This window comes from Scomber japonicus, chromosome 6 (genome assembly GCF_027409825.1).
Source record: "Scomber japonicus isolate fScoJap1 chromosome 6, fScoJap1.pri, whole genome shotgun sequence".
NCBI lineage: Eukaryota > Metazoa > Chordata > Actinopteri > Scombriformes > Scombridae > Scomber > Scomber japonicus.
Genome location: NC_070583.1, coordinates 15,261,291 through 15,281,833, shown reverse-complemented (window position 1 = coordinate 15,281,833; position 20,543 = coordinate 15,261,291). Strand labels below are relative to the sequence as shown.

The window sequence follows — 20,543 nt, the reverse complement described above, 5'->3', positions numbered from 1 at the left end:
TGAGCTCTACCAACCGATTCCAGATGGCTTCCACAATGGAGGGCTCAGAGGATGAGTGCTGAAAAGAAGATTGATTTTCTTTGTGGAGTATGACAAGCCATGCACTAGAGCGCAGCTCTCTAGACACACAAAAGAGGCTCAAAAAACATATTTCTTTTTTTTTTTCATATCAATCAGGCTTGGAGTAAAACTATAGGCTGGAGTGTTTTGACGGTTTGCTTCAGGTTCTCCAAGGGACAAGATGTTTGTGTTCATGAATTTACTGCCTTTATTTTATTTTTATCTAGCTTATCTAGTGAACTGTTAAGTTAAACCTCTTTTTTTTTATCTCATTTAAACTTTTTCAAATCTCAACTTGAATTTGAACTTTGGAAGTTACAGTCCAATATGCCTAAGCTTTGGGTATACAGTATTTGGAATATATGAATTATGTTGATCCAAGTTTCCAGCATGGCCATACATCTGACCAACTGATACTTGGTACAGATGTAGATACTTCAAACATTAATCTTACTGTCAACTTTACTCATTTGCTCTTCACTCTTTGCAGACCTTGCTCCGGGATGGCAGGAGAGAAAGCACCGTGAGCAACCTCTACCTATCGCCTTCCAACATCGAGACAGGCCAGCAGATCATCTGTAAGGCATCAAACAAGGCAGTCCCCAATGGCAAGGAGACCAGTGTCACTATTGACATCCAGCGTAAGCACACCTCTTCTTCCTCTTTGCCACTCTTTATCTCCTCATTTCTGTTTCTTTCAGTGCCACCCCCCCCCCCCCCCACTCTTACTGTTTAGTTTCATATTTCATAAAGTTCCATGGTCAGTGATCAGTACAGATGGGGGCAAAGTATAACATGCATTTCTTAATTTTACATATAAAGGCATAAAACTGTCAGACAGGCATAAGTGACTAATATTCTGTAAACAGCTAGGATTCATTTTAAGCTCTGATGGATATTTATTATTGGTTTCCATTTTACTTCCATACACCATGTAGGTGGGTAGAAGAATTGGTGATGCATCCCTTTTTTTTGTTCACCATCATGAAATATCAAAGGAGCTGTCCATCTAAAAATGAATAGAATTGTCTTTTTGGTCCAACTACCTGTCTGCTGTAGCTCTGTGCACACTGTCTCCACCTCTTTTATTTCCTTGCTCATGCCATCAATCTTTTTGATGAGAGCATGCACAATTCCCCTCTAAAATAGGCAAAGTAAGCCCAGCGTGTAAAACACATTCAGCTTCAATTGTCAGGGAATCTTTTTTCGATCAAGAACCGTTCACAGTAAGAAAAGGGTTTTGAACAAAGGGATTTTGCATCACTCATAGCCCCTTCAACACCATTAAGTATGACTAATAAAGCAGAAAATGCTATTTAGAGAGCCATTATGACTGACGGCCCCATTCTTTTCATTATGTACACCACAAGAGGCAAGCATGGCAAGAGCGGGCACGGCATGATCAGGCCAACTCAAGCGCAGGAATAAAAATGATTAACCGTTGTTAGTGTTTGCAACCCTTGCAGTTTGTCCTCATCATTTTTTTGTCATGCAGTCAGAGAGGGAAGTCTGCCCACATGTAAACTGATTTGTCACCATGTATAATGATGTGTCTGTTATAAATGCTCGCCATCATAGCATCATCCTCGCTTCTGAATGTATGATTTAACCCTGAAAAATGAGTGCAGCAGATTTGTCATTAGCATTCCAAAATGTGCTCTTTACACAATTAAAGCTCCTGAAAACATTATTCACAGTGTGAGATCAAACTGAGCGACAGCAGAGACTAATTGTCGAGATTCAAATTGTCTCCCACAAGGCTAAACCTCTCGTCCTCACTCCCCGCTCCCCTCCTCTGACTTGACAGGTAAAGTGTTCATCGCAGTTCAGCAGAGCCTCCAGAGTTTTTGCTAAGATCCACTTCCAAATTAAGCTGCTCCTGAAATGAAATATGCTGTAATTGAACTTTGATTCATTTGTGATGGGTATCAATTTGCTTAATTTCAATGCTTCCTAATTTGATTACAAGGTTCTTGGCTCAACAACAGCATTTGATACACGCTGTGTTCTTTTCAACAAAAAAATACACAAACATATTGTGGTGCAGATGTACATCATATCTAGCTTTGAACAAAACACCGAATTGTAAACTGTTCTGAAGACACATGAAAGAAACCCAAAATACATGCCTACTGCAGAGACATGTGTGCTCGCGAAATTTCTGTTGCTTTTTAAAAAGCTATGCATATCTGAGTTTTCTATAATTATGTATATAATTATGTATATATATATACACCTTTTGAAGAAATGCTAAAATTCCATTCCCTCAAATAATAGTGCTGGAGGCTGGCAATTCCAATCTGTACTGGATACCCCTATAAATGTGAATGCACTATGCATACCAAAAAATAAGCAGCTAATGTGTGGCACCCAGTCTTTCTGTTACAATAAAATTGGGAGGTAGACAAATAAATGATGAAAAACTGGCAAGGGGGATATAGCAGATAAAACTTGACCTCCATCTCTTGAGGGAACAGACACCACATTGGTTTGAATAGGTCTGGCCTCAGTCTGGTATGGGAAGTGTCTGTTATGGCAGGACACAATCGCTGTGTCCCATCTTCAAAGGAAACAGCCAACAAAAGTGGGTCTTTTAGAGGATGCCACACGATTCAAAAGATGCCATTTTATCACCAGGAAATTGGCTTCAACTGTGTCAACAAAGTGTAAATACCTGTTGTAAAAGTTACTTGACAGGTAATACAGTGATAGTGTGTCCATGCTGATAATAAGAACAGATACTAGAGTTCATGCTCAGGTTCAGTTTTTTTATTTTTTATTTTTTATTTTTATGCCGTATGGAGGCTTTTCAAACTGTTTATTTAGCACCTGAACCAAAAATCTACCATGCTACATAACAATGACTGCTTCTGTGTTTCATCAAAAATGAGTGACACATAATGGATTATGAGATACTGATTACAGTAACAGCCCCTCAGATCAGACAAATTTGAAAAAGCTTTGTCATCTGCCTGTCATGATTTATTTAGTCTAGAAAAACAGACTATGCAGAGGATCCAAAACCTGAATTGGGACAGAGGCAGCTATATAGAATGATGACCAGTAAAGATTCAGCCAGTCTAGACACAGCACACACTTACAAATGGGCTCAAAGGAATAAACACATGCACAGGACAACATATAACACATGGGAGATAGATGACAGAAATGAATGGATGCATGCACACTTTAAAAACTCACAAAGATAGATATGCTTTGATGATACTCAGACTCATTTATTCATTCTAATGCTGTATACAACAAACTTTCCTCAAGCATCCCTGTAGCCAAATATCCCATCGCCCTGTTAACTACATATCATAGACTGTAAAAAAAATATGGACGTAGCCACCTAGACGGACCATCTTGGACTTTTGGAGACAGAATTGACCATATTTGGATGCTTGTAAATGAATTGTTTATAATAAAACAATAATAAACAAAGTTCATTCCTAGCATTTTCTATATTTATTCATTTATAGACCATTGTCAGGCAATAAAGAATGCAAGAGAGGAGAGCAGGTATTACCTCTTTAGCACAGTAGGAACAGAAACTGAAACTTTTTATTCTGTTCACTCATTCTCTTAGTGAATATTTCACATTCTCATATCTCGCCCTATACCTATTAAAGCAACGGTTCCTTCATGTACTTCTTGTCAGCTTGTGAAGTGCATGTAACACTTGGACTATGCTTGAGTGTTCTTTCTATTCTACATCAAGAACTAGTAGCTCCTCTGGATCTAACATTAGTGATACATAATTGTTGGCAGTGTTGGATGTTTCTATCAAAATACACTCACCATATACTGGACAGTTGGGTATCAAAATGTTCTTGTTTCTGTCACATTGAAATGTTTGCGTGCTTGGGCTTTGTGCCATTTCTATTCAGATATGCATCACTCAAAATGCAAATGTTTCCATATGCTGTAATAGACAACATTTCAAGCTTTCACTTGTGAATGATACTATGGGCATCATTCATGACAGTAAGAAAAGTCCTTTTGTTAAAGAAACTGGTATGATCCAGTGTTGTATAATAATGACATGATGAGCAATGGTTAGTTTCTGTGCACATAGGAGCTGTAAATGTCCAAGGCCATGCACAGCAACATCCTGTCTTGTCTTGCATGGCATACGTTCCACGATAAGCACTACAAATAATACAACTGATAAAGTCCTAACTCTGACTTGTATCTGAAGTTTCACTCAGTTTTTTTTTTGTTTTTTTGGGGGGGTTTTTTGGAGGGGGGGTCCAATTCACAATTTAAAACAAATGTACAATTCATTAAATGGATAGTCGCCAACCAAGGATAAGGTCTCTACACAATGTCACGCTTAATGCAAAGAACTTAAAATTACATTCAAGTTCCTTTGCATGTTGTAGAATGGAAATGATCTATTGAAAGCTATTGAACATATGTTTAATACTGTTACAAGTATTTCTCTGACACTCTGTGTGCTAGTTTCTGCATTGAATGCACAGAGATTAAATTAATATTGATGTTCTTATATAACTTTCAGTCAGAGAGCAAAAAAGCATATTTCCTAAAATGTTTGTGCTGGCATCACTTAATGCAAAATGCATGTGTTAAAAAATATGTATTTCCTAGCCAGAGTTTTCTATTTGTCCATATTAGTAAGATTATTTTATTGGCAACACAAGGTTTCATTCTTTATGCCTTCTCAACATTTCATATTCCACTCACCTACAAGCCTAGGTGCCCTTTTTTTCTCAGCTTCATCCTTATGACAATCCAAATGAGAGTAATCGAAACACAACCTGGCACATTGCCCACAGCTTAAACCAGCCCTAAATCCAATGCATTTCACAACAGTATTTTATTTTATCATCACTTTAATGCTCATGATTTACATCCACCTCAGCATTTTTATTCCCACAGAAGTTCATACAGAGTTATCTGACCTCGGGTTAGACAAATTAGCATCTAAATACAGTATGTACTGGTGATGTTGTCAAAATGAGAGGGATTTAAAGCCAACAGCGGTGATTCAGAACCCTGGTTAGACTGCTGACTTCAGTTGTCCATACCAGTCCATTAGCTGACTGTAATTATTTGATAGCAGAGGGGTGTCTACCCCCTGATGCTGTTTTCTCCAGCTACACGACTTTACTTGCATTACGCCCTTTGGATTTTTAATCAGTGTAAACTTTCCTACCCCGCGGCATAAAACCACTGCAGTGAAATATTATTCTGATGCTACAGTCTTATGTCCCACAAAATCCCACTCATCACGTAACTTAAAATATCCCTCAAATATTTTCTAGTCCAGCTGCATATCTGCAGAGTGTTGCCCCACATAGAGACATGCCTTCAAACACGTAGTGGGAAATGAATGCGCTAGGGACGAGCAAAGCCAAGGTTCTCTGTGTGTTTGCATTGCAAACAAGCTGAGCCATGTGGGGGGAAAATGAATGCCATTTGTTGAGACTAATTAATAAAGAACATGCAGATGTGCAATTGGGGATGATTTGTTTTTGTAGCTGGCTCAGCTACATGCTCTCCCTGCTTAATCAAGCAGATAATGGCAAATTCATCTGAGAGGGAATTTGAAAGTGAGAGTGAAAGAGTATAAAGGATAAGAATTTTTTGTACATTAGATTAAGGTCTAATGATGCTGTTATACAGAATTAAGTTATGTCATTTTGTATGTTAGGCTATGTAAAGACGTGACTACTAAATGTCACACATCCAGCACCCTGAATCGGATAAGCTATGACTACTATCCTCTGGTTGCATCATTAACAAAACTTTGATGCTCATGAACACATACAGACACTTACAGATGTGTTACCAGGAATACAGAGCTCATTATTCAGCCTGCTGTATGCATAACAAACATCTGCCTTCATTTACCTCAGTAAATTCTTTGCTGTTTCACAGTTTAATATCTCATGATCAATATGTTGGACCTCAGGTTGTCAGTTAGTCTTCTCTTCCCTGAAGTATTCCACTCAGCCAGCCATATGACAGTGTGCCCATATTGCTAAGGCTGTAAGCCACGAGCGGATGCCCCACAGGCAGATCCCCCATCCTTCAGACGCAGCCGCCACTCCTGGAGTTTGAGGCTGGTCCTACTGGAGAACAGCTGTCTACAGTGACCCAGGGAGATTGGAAATTGAGCTTTAAGAAAGGGAAAAAACAATTTATGTTGGCACTATCTCCAGGAAACAGAGTGAAGTTGGAAGATTGTTCCAAAAACACCATCTGGTCTCCACTTTGAACTAACCGATCAAAAGCTGTCGGCCAACTATAACACTACCCCCCCATTCATCCTGTTGTTTTCACTGGAGCTCTGAAGAGTCCTACTATACCCCTTTCCCTCTATCCATCCATCCATCCCTCCCTCCCACTCTCTCTCCCTTGCTACTACTCTCTTGACAAATCTGAGGAATTAACAGTCTTGCATATTGATGTGCTGTCGCATGATGCCTCTAGTGCTCTCACTCTGCAACTCATGCATTTATACATTAAAGTGACAAATTGACTTCTTTATTAAGTAGATGTCTGTCATATCTGAGGGGTCAAAGGTTACAGTGCCTGACTCACACCCAGGGCTCTTGCTGGCAGACTTTTGTTTCTCCCATGGCTGTCTCTGGTATTGGATCATCAGGGGGTTTGGAACTATCTTACAAATTGCTCTTCTGACTTAGAAATAGATGTAAAGTCATCATGACACTACCCCTTGCTGAGAGGGACTGAGGCCTTTTTGTGAGAGGGTCTGTTACTATGCCACCACCATTGAAAAGATTATTAATTTGTAGCCAAACTGACAGTAATGAGCATTTGTGTCCTTAGAAGTCTCTTGCCGGCAAGACAAGAGGAGAAGGTTGGCATGATTGAAAAGTACAGTATAAGAACACTTCTAGTGAAAAGGTGCTGTGAATTAGCTTTGACATTACTATATCTATTAGCACAGGCACCACCTCCAGATCTGCCTCACTGTCTTTTTATGCCTGCCTCTCTCTGCATCTTGGTGTATTTTATCACCACCTCCACCACTGCCACATCTGTCATTTTGCCCCTGAGGTTCCCTCTGCCCACATTTTTGTCCACACAATTAACCACTCGCAATGCTAAAAACACCTAGTGAGATGTTAACACTTAGGTTTCTTGCTTTATTATATGACACACACCCACTTGCCCTTTCATGTGCACACATACGTCTGTGCTTATATATGCCAACACATACACACACACACACTCACACACACACACACACACACACACACACACACACACACACATAATTAACTGCTCACTACCTGGATAGACTTACTGGTTCATTGTGGCCCTCAGTCTTCCAGGATTTACAATGTTGTTGTTTTCTTTACTGGCCTGGGAAGAACTGGCACAGGTGGGGCTCGTGGATTTGAAGGTGGTAGAGTGGTTGTTGGGGTGGAGGAGGGGGGGGGCAACTGTCCTGGGGGTAAATAAGTTTGCTGATGGGGAATATGGTGTGTGTGTGTGAGTAGGGAGGAATACGACACCTGGACCACTCAGGGGCTTTGTGGCAGCTGAGCCAACCTAAAGCATCTGCACTGCCACAGGGTAAAAAACTGTTTTCCTACACTTCATGCCTACACACACACACACACACACACACACACACACACAATATCACAGACTCCCTCTCCGTGGCTATACAGTGTTTGGCTGCTTAACTGCAGTGTTTGTGTGCTTCTATAATTATTTGTGGATCAACCACTTCTATTCCTGCTCTTCATCCTCATCCAAACTCTCTCCCTGGTTATTACATTAGTATTAATGAACACAGAGAAGATAGACATAGTACACCTTTGAAGCAGATGGCTGCACCAGCATCAAATCCAGAACCAGTTATTTCACTCAAATAACTAATACACTCTATTTGGTGCCTTACCAGGATGCTGCTGGTACTACCAATGGCAAATGATAATGACATGATGTACATGATGTACAAGTTGAGGTGCAAGGGCAAGTGAAATATTAAGTTTTTTAAATGATTATGTATAATTTAAGTTTTAGGATTTTTTTTGTATTATTTCATACCATTTCTGTAGGCAACAGGATTTAATACAAATATCCTGTTCACTCACCTTACATATGGATACAGTTGCCCCACTTTGTGTTGAATAGGGCATAACCAACTCATACATGTCAAATTACATGCAACCATGTATAAAGTAAAAATGAATGCACAATGTGTCCGCAAACGTTCAGCCAGTACTTGATGTCTTTGACATCATATCACTGTATGAATTGTGTTGATAGGAAAAACTTCATAAACATTATAAATATATTTAAGGAACAACTTCTAGTCAGCTATAGGTAATTTCTTTGTGATTTTGCCTCACTGCATCAAAGCCCTCCAATACCCGCATCTACTTAGAAACCCTGACAAATCGTTTCACCTACTTTAAATTCATTCTCTGAGTCTGCAGGGTAAAGAGCTGTTTGTTTCACACGGGACAGGATTGATATGGAAATTAACACGTATCTTCAAAAAGAATCCCACCTTTGTCAATTAGGATAAATTAAGTTGTTTATTAAATTAGCATAATCTGAATGCTTGTTATTCTAAGAACTGTTTTAATTGCACTGCATCACTGAGGTTGTTCATTGTTTTAATTGCGGTGGATTGCACTACAGATTATTCACTGTTTGCAAATTGCCCTTTACTGAAACTCATTATTAAGTCAAGTTTTCCTTTGATTCGCTCCTTATAACGTTGCTGATGAATATATGCGGATAAAAATAACATGTTCTCTCCCACACCTGTGTAATAAGCTACAGTGTTATTCAACAAATGGGTCTAGACCCCTAGGTGGGTGGCAGGAAGATTAAAATAGGGTCTCAAATTATTCAGGAGTAATTGCCTATTATTTAGGATAAAATGCTGCCTGTGATAGGTTGTCATAACTGTCCTATGTGCTCCCACAGTGTGTAGTAAAATAATCCAAATAAAAAGATTTTCTCCTACTGGTTTAAAGTGGAGCTATTTATCCACAACACAGAACATGTGCTACAGTACAGCTACATAAAAGACTGCCAAATCAGTTTGTTTTGGGTCACAAGAAAAGACATTTTGCAAATGTGTATAAGTCACCTGAATAAATCTGAGAATGTATTTTGCTTGTCAATGTGTTTGGCTCTTTTCTTTTGAGGTTGAATGTTTTCTAATCTATTTATGAGGTGTCTATTTAGTCTCTTCTGCAAAATCTGTTATATGTCACATTCAGAGACAAAAAAGTCATCAACATAGTGTTTGTCTTAAGTTTACAATTCACTACAGAATATTTTGAGGAGATTGCCGAACTGTAATCGGATAACTGTTTTTTTCTTACTTTTTCTTTTTTCTTTTTTCTTTAGATCTTCCACTTGTCAATCTCTCAGTGGAGCCTCAGCCTGTTCTAGAGGGCAACCTTGTCAAATTCCACTGTTCTGCAAAGGCCAACCCTCCTGTTACACTGTACAGGTAAGATCATGAACAGACCTAAACCAGTTTTTAGAGAAAACGCACAAGAAATCAATGAATAATTCATAAACAACCCAATCATATCAGTCAGTCATTTTGGGGAAAGATTGTTGGTATCCACACTCTCTGCCTCTCTGCGGGGAGCTGAGAAGACAGCGGCCGGACAAACTGCCTTCAACAGACTGACTGAGAGCAGAAATGTACTGAACCACAATAGTTTGTATGTCGGCTCCACAGGAGGAAAGTGTTTGTATTTATTGATTTATTGATAGGGTTGATAAGTTCAAAACACATACAGAAGGATGTTTGTGTGATTTAAACAGCTGCCTACTCAGATTACGCTTCACTAAACGTGGCAGAAACAGACTCGGATTGATATACTTAATAAAATAGAAGCACATCTGTTCAGTGAGTAAACACTTTCTATGTGAATTGGCTGCAGCCTCTCTTTCTCCAATTCACCAGCCTTCCCACATCATTCAATCATTCTTACACAGACAGCTGTTCTGATGACTTCCCTCTGTCTTGTGCAAGAGCACAAATGCCCCCTGTTGCTGATTGGCCAGAGTAGTGTTGTGTTTACATGCCCATTTATAGAGCCAGTGCTGTTTATGGACACTAGATATATTTTCAGCCCACACAGAGCAGCCAGTTAGAGGACCATGAGGAGATATTTGTTGAATTTGACAAAAAGTGTATTGGTTTAGAATTGCTGACTCTGCCTTTAATACTTTGTCATTGATGGTGGTAATTATTGTCAGATCTCTTCTTACGCTGCTATAACATCATTATGTCTGCTGAAACAAATGAAACAAAGAAATTAAATAACAATACCTCTCACAAAAATAATTTGCTAATAAGTCTGCATTGTACTTCTACATGAATGTGATTGGACATTACTTGCTAAAAGTTGATGCCATCAGCAAGTACAAGTGACTTCAGTGTTCTTCCTGCTTCATTTAAGGTAAACCACAGATACATCAACTTAAGAATAAAGAAAACAGTTTCTTCAGTGGCTCAAAACCCAGCAAGAATACAGACTTGACTGCCACTGCAATTAAGCGTTATGACTTAATGATTAGTCGTTATAATGTAGGCATCACCTCCATATTGTCTCTATTTTGCTTGCTAAAGGTTTTGAGAATATGTTTTCATTTTGGCAGTTATGTGAAGCTTACCGACAAAAAGTAATTCAATTCTGTTTTTAAATTGCAAATACAAAAGAAAAACATGTCAAGGGATTTAAATGTCCTGAAGTAATTGACACTTTTGACAGCAGTGCATTAATACATATTGAGATGGCTTTATATGTGTGTCAAAAACCCTAAAGTCAGAGTGTTGGTATTTGATAAATCTGCAAAGCTCTTTCTGTTTATTGCTGTTTGTTTTTTTGTTTTTTTTCTTCTTCTTCTTTTTTGTTTTCCAGTGTGTTTTTTTAACCATTTATTTCTACAATACACATACAGTATACTTAAATTTTAATAAATTGGAACTGGATATAAATAGTGTGCTGCAGAATCATCTAATAAGAACATAATTTTAAGGTATTCTTTGCTGGTATTAAAATTAATATAATATTGTTTATGGAAAATTCACAAATCAGTCCTTTTCCCATATCTGTTATAATCCAAACTATAAAGTGTGTTGATGGCCATCTTTTACACACGACACAACACTGCTGAAAATACAGTTGGAGATGAAACGTAGCCTGGCAGCTTGTATTAAAAGATAACACAACAAGTAACAAAATAAACATAAACTGCTTACCAAAAAGCTTACCAACGGCTAATTAGCACTTAGCACTCAATTTCCTCTCTCTCTTTTTTTTTTAAACCTTTGTGATATGTCCATTTCCAGGTGCGCTTGTTAGAACCAATTTTGTATTTTTTTCTTACTACATGTGTAGTTGTGAAGAAACAACAAAATAACATTAATTATTGTCATAAATTCTTACATGGCCCTCTAGAAGTGTAATTCTGAAGTGATTTGTCAAGCGATGGTTTTCTGTGTGGGAGGTTTCAAATCACAGTGAAAAATAAATGGAATGAAATCGATAGCAAAGGGAATTAACCGCTCTGAATCTTGTAATGGTACTGGGAAAAGAAATGGATGTACAACACACTCACAGGTGGCAAAACAGAGATGTTTTCTTTTTGAAGGATTCTGCCCTTTTGAAAACGAAAGAGAGGGAAGAAAGAAGGAGGAGGAAGGGCAATGATATTGTGGAAAACAAGGTTTGTATTTGATCGTGTCGGTGCACAGCAGAGACAGGATGTCTATTGCACCTGCAAAGGTATATATTGTTATGAGACTGGATCGATGCTAGAATCAGACTTCTCCCTAGGGTATCAAGGGTGAAGATGTAGTGTAGTGGCAGTTTCTTTTAGTTTGACAAACTACAAAATGAAAAAGGGTTGAAGGTTGAAGCCAAAAGAAGCTAAAACTGCTGCTTTCCCACTCTCTAAGTTATTTCTTTCTTTCTTTCTCTTTTCTCTTGCCGTCGTTTTACTGTCTGGCTTTTTGTCACTGACACAATCCACTGTAGGATTAAATAATATCCAGACAGACTAATAACTTTTCATATTTTAAGTTTATACTCTCCACCAGTTCTCCAGTTTCATAGTCTCCCATTTAGATTTATCTGCAATTTATACAAGCGCTTCAGGACTCCCATGCACCATTGGAGTTCAGGGCATAGACAGGGGATTTTTGGACCTCATAATGCCTTGCCTGAGAGGCCTCAACTAGTGAGCCCCCCACAAATTCCCCCTCCAGAGAGCAATATCACAGAAGAGGGCAGGAAGCTGGTCAAGCAGTGTGGGGCCATTATTCAGTGCTAATACACTCTGTCTACCCCAGATCAGATACAGCACAAGGACAAAGTAGTTCTGAGACGGATGGCCTCTTTTCCATCCCCGGGAGAGCCATTCATTCCCAATGTGCACTGCGCCACTTTGCCATCCCCAATTGAATGGACACATGAGACAGAGACCCAAGGCAGTAGGTGCACTAGTCAAAATCATGGTTTCTTGATTGCCACACTGGTTTAATAAATCTAACTTTTAACGTGAAAATGGAAATTAGATATATTTCTACATATACCTGAACTTTTGCCAGATCGCAGCTCAAGGGGAGAGTGAAGAGGGAGGAAGTCGAGGGATCTGAGAGCAATTGGTGTGTGGAGGTAGAGGTTGGAAGAGAGGATGAAAGTGGTGATGAAAGTGTGAATGAAGTAAGAGTAATGGGCATGTGTTTCAGTCAGCACTCAGGGAATCAACGCTCTTTTAGAGGGAAAGACGAGTGGGTCGGAACATCTTCATTACAGTTTATAATGGTAGGAGGGCTAACCAGAATGCATCACAATCGCTCAACCACCCTCTGATGAAGACACAGAGGGTTTTTTTCGGATCCAAACAACAACCCACCAGAGAAAAGAGAAAGAATAACAAACAAAGCAAATCAGGTCCCTTGTCTCCACATACAACCATGCACCAAGTGACAACAAAACCCCCTCCTTTGCATGGCACTGCAGCAAATAACATCCCAATCCTCCCCGCACTTATGTATATTTTCAGTGATGTAGTTGGTACTGCTGGGTTGTTTATTTGCTTTTGATTGACACTACAGTTTCCATAAACCTGCAGGTAGCTAATTGATATATTTCATACTGTACTACCTTCTGTTTTTGGACTTGACTACTGTTCCCTAGTCATATTTTTATGCCTACATTATCTGCAGCCAAAGGTGCCTACATTTTGTGAGAGAAAGTAGTGTAATTTATATCAAATAAATAAAAAAATGTAAGTGCCAAGAGTGCAACAACTGAAATGTTACTGGTTCAGTAATTCACAGCATAATTGCAACAATGTAGGTTACTGTGCACTGATCCTGCAAACATACAAATCAATGTGACCCTGGCAGGTTGGAAATCATCTTGAAAAGTTGGGCCGAATCAATAGTCTGTAGTGACCCACAAACATTTGGTATAACCCTGAAACGTTAAGTCAAGAAGTTAGAAAAATGAATACCAGTAGAAGGTTGTTTATTCCTGAGATTTCAAAGTTATCCCTAATTTTCCAGAGTTAATGGCATACTCCTCAACATGTCTTTGTTTCCAAATAGACAGTATATACTGTAGATACAAGATCATAGAACGGCTCTATAATTTATCTCCATGTCAAAATGACTGCACGTTATTGTGACACCTACTAAACCATATTTATTTTATATTGCACCAATAATTCAATATTCATCACTTTCAATATGCAGGGATGGAACTGCACTGTGCTGTGCTTAACCATGCTTATAATAACTGCGGGGCCTGATTTACTGTGGGTCCTGATGCTGATGGCACAGATACCTGCCTAATATAATTGTTACTCTTTTATTGGATTAAAATCACATTCAGCAAATACAAAACTCTCCCACTCTTCAATTTCTCCTTCATCCTCTGCTTCCATTAATGGCAGACCTGTTTATCTGTAACAGTGTTAGCTTACACACCACTGCACACACAAAAAAACACACACACACACCTTGTACACAGATGAGCTTGCACAGATAGACACTCATACTCACACACAGACACTACAGCGTACAGGATTCACACCTTTTGTCTGAATCAAATCCCTGAATAGGATACAGCAGTGTAAAGTGAGTCAGCTACTGAGTAAGCATGCACTGCCCCCTCTAACCTCCCAAAGGGAATGCAGGTGTTTGTGTTACCCTGGGCCAGCTATGTTTAGACATAAGTCTTGGACAGGAGCCAGCGCACCAACAGAGCTCCCATGCTCCCTGTGGACAACGGCATTCTGTCTCTGCTCTCACAAACACTGTCAAGGGCTCCCAAACCTGGCAGCCTCAACTCCTCCACTTGATAGCAGCTGGCTACCCAAACATATGTGCTTACCAGGTTACAACTCTTACAGTATGAGATATAGAGAAGTGTAGGTTGAAACTGTGACACGCTAATATATACTGAATGCAGTTGCCATAATCAATTTTAGTGTGATTGTTGTCATCATTATAGTGGTTTTGATTATCACAACCATAACCACTGTGCCTATTTGTCATGGAAATGGAAAATTGTGATATGATAGAAAGCACCAGAACAAACACTATATGGACCTTAAGGAGAGATTGTTTTGCCAGCTGAGCTCTCCAATGGAAATAATGACCTTTGAAACTTAACACAAGTAGTAATTCATGATCATCATCATCACCATCATCTTCACTGTTGTTGTCAACGTCATCATCCTCATCATCATTATCATTATTGTCATCGCCCTAATCATCATTATTATTGTCTGCATCAGGATTACCGGCAACTGTCTCCAGTGTAATTAATATCATCGTCATCATCTTTATCATCACCGTCATATAAACTGCAGTGGAAACATTCTTGGTGATATTCATATTCAGTGTCACACTGAAATGAACATCAACCCCAGACATCATCATTTACAAAATGGTGCTTACATTATTTTAATCTTTCAATTTGTACCATGCAAATGATAATGTTTAGGGAATATTCTGCTACTCAAAGGCTTTGTACATATAAAGTTAGTTTATTCTGTCCCAAGGCCTTCTTGAGTACTACATGTTTGTACACAAACACACAAATAAGGACCACTACCACTAGATCAATTATGTAAAAGCCCAGACAGGAGAGAAACAGCTGTCTGCCCTAATTCATCCTTGTATCCTTGTCACACAAGAACACAACTCTGAAAAGATCTGCTGTCTTAAGAAAAAAAAGAAAAAATCCCATGAAGCCCAATTAGAATTCTGCTTCACTTCACTTACTGATTGAATGAGGTAATCTGTTCTCATTTAAATGATAGCATTTCAGTCAAGCATGGGGCCAGCTTAGTCATGGAAAACAAATGAGTTTCTATCCCATGAAAACTGCTCTCCATACTGGCAAGAATATAAAATGGAGAGAGGCACCAGTTCCATTGACATTGTTTTCATTTGCCACATCAGCATGCAGCCACATCTCTATTGTAGAGATGGCAGCCTTTAGATGCATGATGCATTGTAGGTCCCACTGCACCATCTAAATTTTCCAAAGAGACCCGAGACATTCAGATGCCTTTGCTTCACTTTTATAAATGGGTCTTGTCTGTTGAAGCAGCAGAAAGCCATCCACACTATGCAGAGCGAGATGCCACTGCCCGTGACATCATAAAAGGCTCACCTAAACACGTGGGGAGTGTCTGTATCCCTCTCACAGAAGCTATCACTCACAAACACAAACAGATGTTCTTTATGTGATCCTGTGTCAATTTATTAACGTCAGCTGTTGTGTGTAATACAGTATGTGTCAACCATCATCTTCAAAGGTGGGGGAGCTACCCATTTGTCATTCTGTGATTTGTTTTTCTTAGCTGGCACTCTGTGCTGCACTCTCTGCCTGGCGTAATGAGGAACGTGCTGTCTGCTCCGTGTCGCCAGGGAGCTTGTCACAGCATGGAGGGCTGCCACAAAAATATGCTGAAGCCAGCACAGACAACCTGCCCCAGAATAATTACTTATTTACACAAAAGAAAGCTATTAATAATAATAATAGTGACAATAATAGTAATAATGATGATGACAATAATAGTAATAATAATGATAAATATGACTCTATATAGATAGCACTTTTCAAAAAGAAGTTGCTTCAGAGACGTGAATAGAAATAGAAACATAGATAAAAGACAATAAATACAATTCTTAAGAATATATACATGAACTAAAGCATAAATCAAAAAGAAAAAACAAAATTGAAAACACTAAGGTAGCTCTGATTCTCAATGTAAGGTCACACTTGTGGAGCCCTTACAGCACATGCCCCCTCACCTCCATCTCAAGCCTGGCCCAGGGGGACCGAGAGCAACAGCTGGGCTGCAGATCTGAGAGTATGAGCAGGGGTGTAAGGTTGATAATGTAATATGAGGCAAGGCTGCTCAGTGATTTAAAAACAAGCAATGAAATTTTAAAGTCAATTCTGAACACCATGGGTAACCAGTGCAATGAGGCGAGAACCGGGGAAATTTGCTCATATTCTTCTAAGAATCCTTGCTGCAGTATTTTGTACAATAGTTAACATAAAGAGGTGTGAAAAACTATCTTCATGCCTTTTCCCCGCTTTTCCTTCATTTTTTTTTTCCTTTCTCACCATCTTTCCTTTCTCTGCCTGCTAATCCTCTCATCAGGTGGGCCAAAGGAGGAAGTATAATCAAGGAGGTCTCTGGAGACACGTATGAGGTCATTGTGGACCACTCCTTCTTTACAGAACCCGTCTCCTGTGAGGTCACCAACCCTCTCGGCAGCACCAACATCAGCCGCAATGTTGACGTCTACTGTGAGTGGCTCCTTAAGCAATACTGCATGCATTCCAGTAATACCAATATGATGATGTGTGATTATGGATTTTTACTGTTGCTGAGCCCCAAGTGCTGCTGCCACCACAGCTGATGCCTAATTATGGACAGATGTACCATGGACAACTAATGATGTTTATTTCAACAGTCGGCCCTCGCATGGCTGCGGACCCTCAGTCCTTACAGGTGGACCTTGGATCTGTCGCTGTGTTCAACTGCGCCTGGACTGGAAATCCCTCTCTTACCATAGTGTGGATGAAGAGGGGATCTGGAGTGGTGAGTATATTGATTTTCACTGCCACCATCCTATGTGTATTTCCTATGTAAAGTCACATATTGTCATGTACAGTCAATTCAAAACTGCTTTTCACTCATATAACTTGTATTTGAGACTTACAGCAACTCCATGGCCTAAATTAAGTGCTTTGGATAATTTTTTTATGTGACAGAATGTGCTCTCAAATGTCCATTAAACAATTTGATAAGATTTGAAGGCCATTACAGTCTTCCAGCCTCTCACTGGTTTGCACTCAACATGAGATTTGTGGATTTGATCAACAAATTCAAACTCATTCCACCTTTCTTTTTGTCAACATCAAAGGCCAAAGCTAACCCTTTACTCCAGTCAGACCCTAAATTGGATTTTAATAATTGAGGAGAGCTGCCCTTTAAAGTATTAAATAGACCATGTGCTGCTCACCACCACCCCCCCCCCCCCCCACCCCTCATTGCTATCTCTCAAATGCAAACGTACCTTTGCTATCACTGCATTTGATGATCTTTGACTTTTGCCTCAGGTTCTTAGCAACGAAAATCTTCTGACATTGAAATCCGTGAGACAGGAGGATGCTGGGAAATATGTTTGCCGTGCCGTGGTCCCACGAGTAGGAGCAGGAGAGAGGGAAGTTTCACTCACTGTCAATGGTAAGCTATATTATTGATATGTCTTTCACACAAAAAGGGCCTAGATGCACACCCACAAAGTTGTCAATGCATGCATACACTAGTTTGAATCTTGTGGTCTGGGGTCAGCGGTCAGCGGCGGCATGAAGAAAGCAATTTGTCACAAGTGTCAGTATTCTGCTTCCTCTGTAGTTTACAAACAACCTTCCATCAATAGAAATCCAACAAAGTAGGCTTCTCTATTTCTCTCCTCAAGTCTTGTTTTTGATATATCACTTTTTTGGAGACATGGTTTATTTTGCCCGGCAGGTATAGCAACAAAACACCATCACGCATACACAATACAAGAATGTGGCACACAGCAAACCAATGCAAATTAATTTTCTAGACAAAGATAATTTGATTAAAACAGAGCTGTTTCACTGACTGTCATCATTGCGATGCCTTTAAATATAAAAAGCAACACACATAGACTCACTCTGTTCAAGATATGGTCGCACATTTCATAAACAGGTGAAATGTACTTAAATGCTAATTATATTCTGTATGAGTCACAGGGAAGCTGCCTTTTCTGAGGCGCTGACTGACTAATGAATACCAGCCTTGGTGGGAGACCTGGCAACTCTCAAACAAATGACTTCATTATCAGTGCTTGATATTCAGGGAGCATGCTTCAGTGTAGCAGAGGTTCTTAGTTGTGGGATTTACATGTCTCTTATTTTCTCCGTGTCCATCCAAAAACAATCTGAGATGAAAAAAAGAAAGAAAGAAAGGAAGAAAAAACAACAGAGTGTTTAAGATGCTGGCAAGATGATGTTGACTTACTGCTGACAGTGTATCATTGTACATTTTGAAAGCTAACAAAAGAGTTTGCCTGTAAGCAACTGTGTGCTGATTTGGGGATGAAGATACATCAAGTAGAAAACAGTATGTGTAAAGATTTTCTTTTTCAAAACCCAGACGTTAGCTTTGCATATCAGAGAGAATGGGATACCAGTATTCCCTCCAGCACAAGATCAAAACCATGACTTTCTATGAACTGCAATGAGCCCCCTTCTTCTCAGCCAGGAATTCAGCTGAAATCAAGGCAGAAGAGGCGTAAGGCAAAATCATGACTAATTCTATTGTCTCCCATTCTGTTGATAGCAACCTATGCTGGCATCCTTAATGTGTAAACAGAATACATAATAACCAATTTACCAGTTTCTTTTGATGAAGCTCGTGTAGCTAAGGAGATTGTGTTGCTTTTGAACATGATGCTATGAGAGAAAGAAGATGGATTGTTTTAATAAAGATTATAGCACAACACAACTCCGGGCACACTGGGAAGCGTACAACAAAGCTGAAATGGCATGTTTATATAGTCTCTGCAGAATTCACTCAAGCAAGTCTTCTAGACTTTTTTTTGTATTTGTTTATCTTCTTCTTCTCTTCTTTTGCATCTTGCACCTCATTGCCTGAATTGGTATTTGACATTCAGAGGCCTCCTTTCTTTTCACCCTTCTGAATAATTGAAATTCATCTCTTTTTTCCAAACCACATGAGGAATCCTGAGTCATTTCTTACCCAGTCCTTGAAGCGAATCAGATTGTCAAACTTGTGAAAGTGCTAACACTGCGGTTGAAGTATTGGCGTGTAGGGAGCTCTCTCCTGAGGTTCATTGATTGTCCTATGCCACTGTCTCAATTGAAGGAACATAAGCACTCCTTGTACATCTCATCAGCTTGACAATTCAGACAATGAATAACTAACATTCAGTTTGAATAACTCACATACAGCTCAATTCAATTAAATACATTTTTTTTTTCAAAACACAATGGGCAGGCACATATGCAACAGCAGGAAGGCTACAGCTTCACCAAAAATGGTAGATGAAGGTGAGGACATAGGCACATACATGGCATGAAATAAACAAAATACACATAGCCAGACACAATATAGTAAATATATAGCAAAAAAAACAAGATATGTACAAATTTGCATTATGTATGAGGTGGTATCTAATGTATACGTAGTAATGCAGTGGGCATTGTAAACAAGTGGTAGTAGTGCAGAAGAAAATCACTATAGTGCAGAAACAGAGGAGGGGGGCAGAGGGGAGAGATCAGGATGTGAATGTTGATAGGTGAGAGAACATGGAGCGGGGTGGGGGGTATGTGTGTGAATGAGTGATAGGAGTTCAGCGGGTGGCCAGGTTCAAGAGAAAAAGCTGTTTGTGAGCATGGTAGTACCTGCTTGGAGGCCTCTGTAGCGCCTCTCAGAGGGCAGGCGGGAGAACAGACAGTGGTTCGGGTGGGTGTGGGTTAAGAGGAAGTAAAGGAGGGAGCTCAGAACACAGGTCTGTTGGTCATGAAGTCCAGGGTCCAGTTACAGAAGAAGGGGTTACGGCCAAGAGAGAGGAGTTTTTATGGTTTGATGTAATCTATGAACGACATCCAGATGTATGTGTTTTAATGTTCCAGGTGGATCAGGGCAGAGTACAGGCCAGTGGCAATTCTCTTCCTCCATAGACCTTCTGGGTTGGTTTGGGTTAAGTGTGGAGGGGGGGCCATGTTTGTGATGTGGGCCAAGACCAGGATCATTCAGACATGTGGTTGATGATTTCTTGGGGACAGGGATGATGGAAGTGGTCTTGAAGCAATTAGGGACTATGAACTGGGACAGTAAGAGCTTAAATAGTGTTGCGATGACCTCAGCCAGATGGGTTGGAAAACACAAAGGACCCTACCAGGTAT

At 39.6% G+C, this 20,543-nt stretch overlaps 1 protein-coding gene across 1 annotated transcript in view; it reads left to right on the top strand.

Moving 5' to 3' along the window:
* kirrel3b (kirre like nephrin family adhesion molecule 3b) overlaps positions 1-20,543 on the top strand; it is a 61,714-nt gene that overhangs the window by 24,404 nt on the left and 16,767 nt on the right. Inside the window, exons 4-8 of the mRNA XM_053320884.1 lie at positions 551-701; positions 9,433-9,538; positions 16,738-16,886; positions 17,054-17,181; positions 17,703-17,829. Coding sequence (XP_053176859.1) covers positions 551-701; positions 9,433-9,538; positions 16,738-16,886; positions 17,054-17,181; positions 17,703-17,829 — 661 coding nt within the window. The remainder of the gene's footprint in view (positions 1-550; positions 702-9,432; positions 9,539-16,737; positions 16,887-17,053; positions 17,182-17,702; positions 17,830-20,543) is intronic.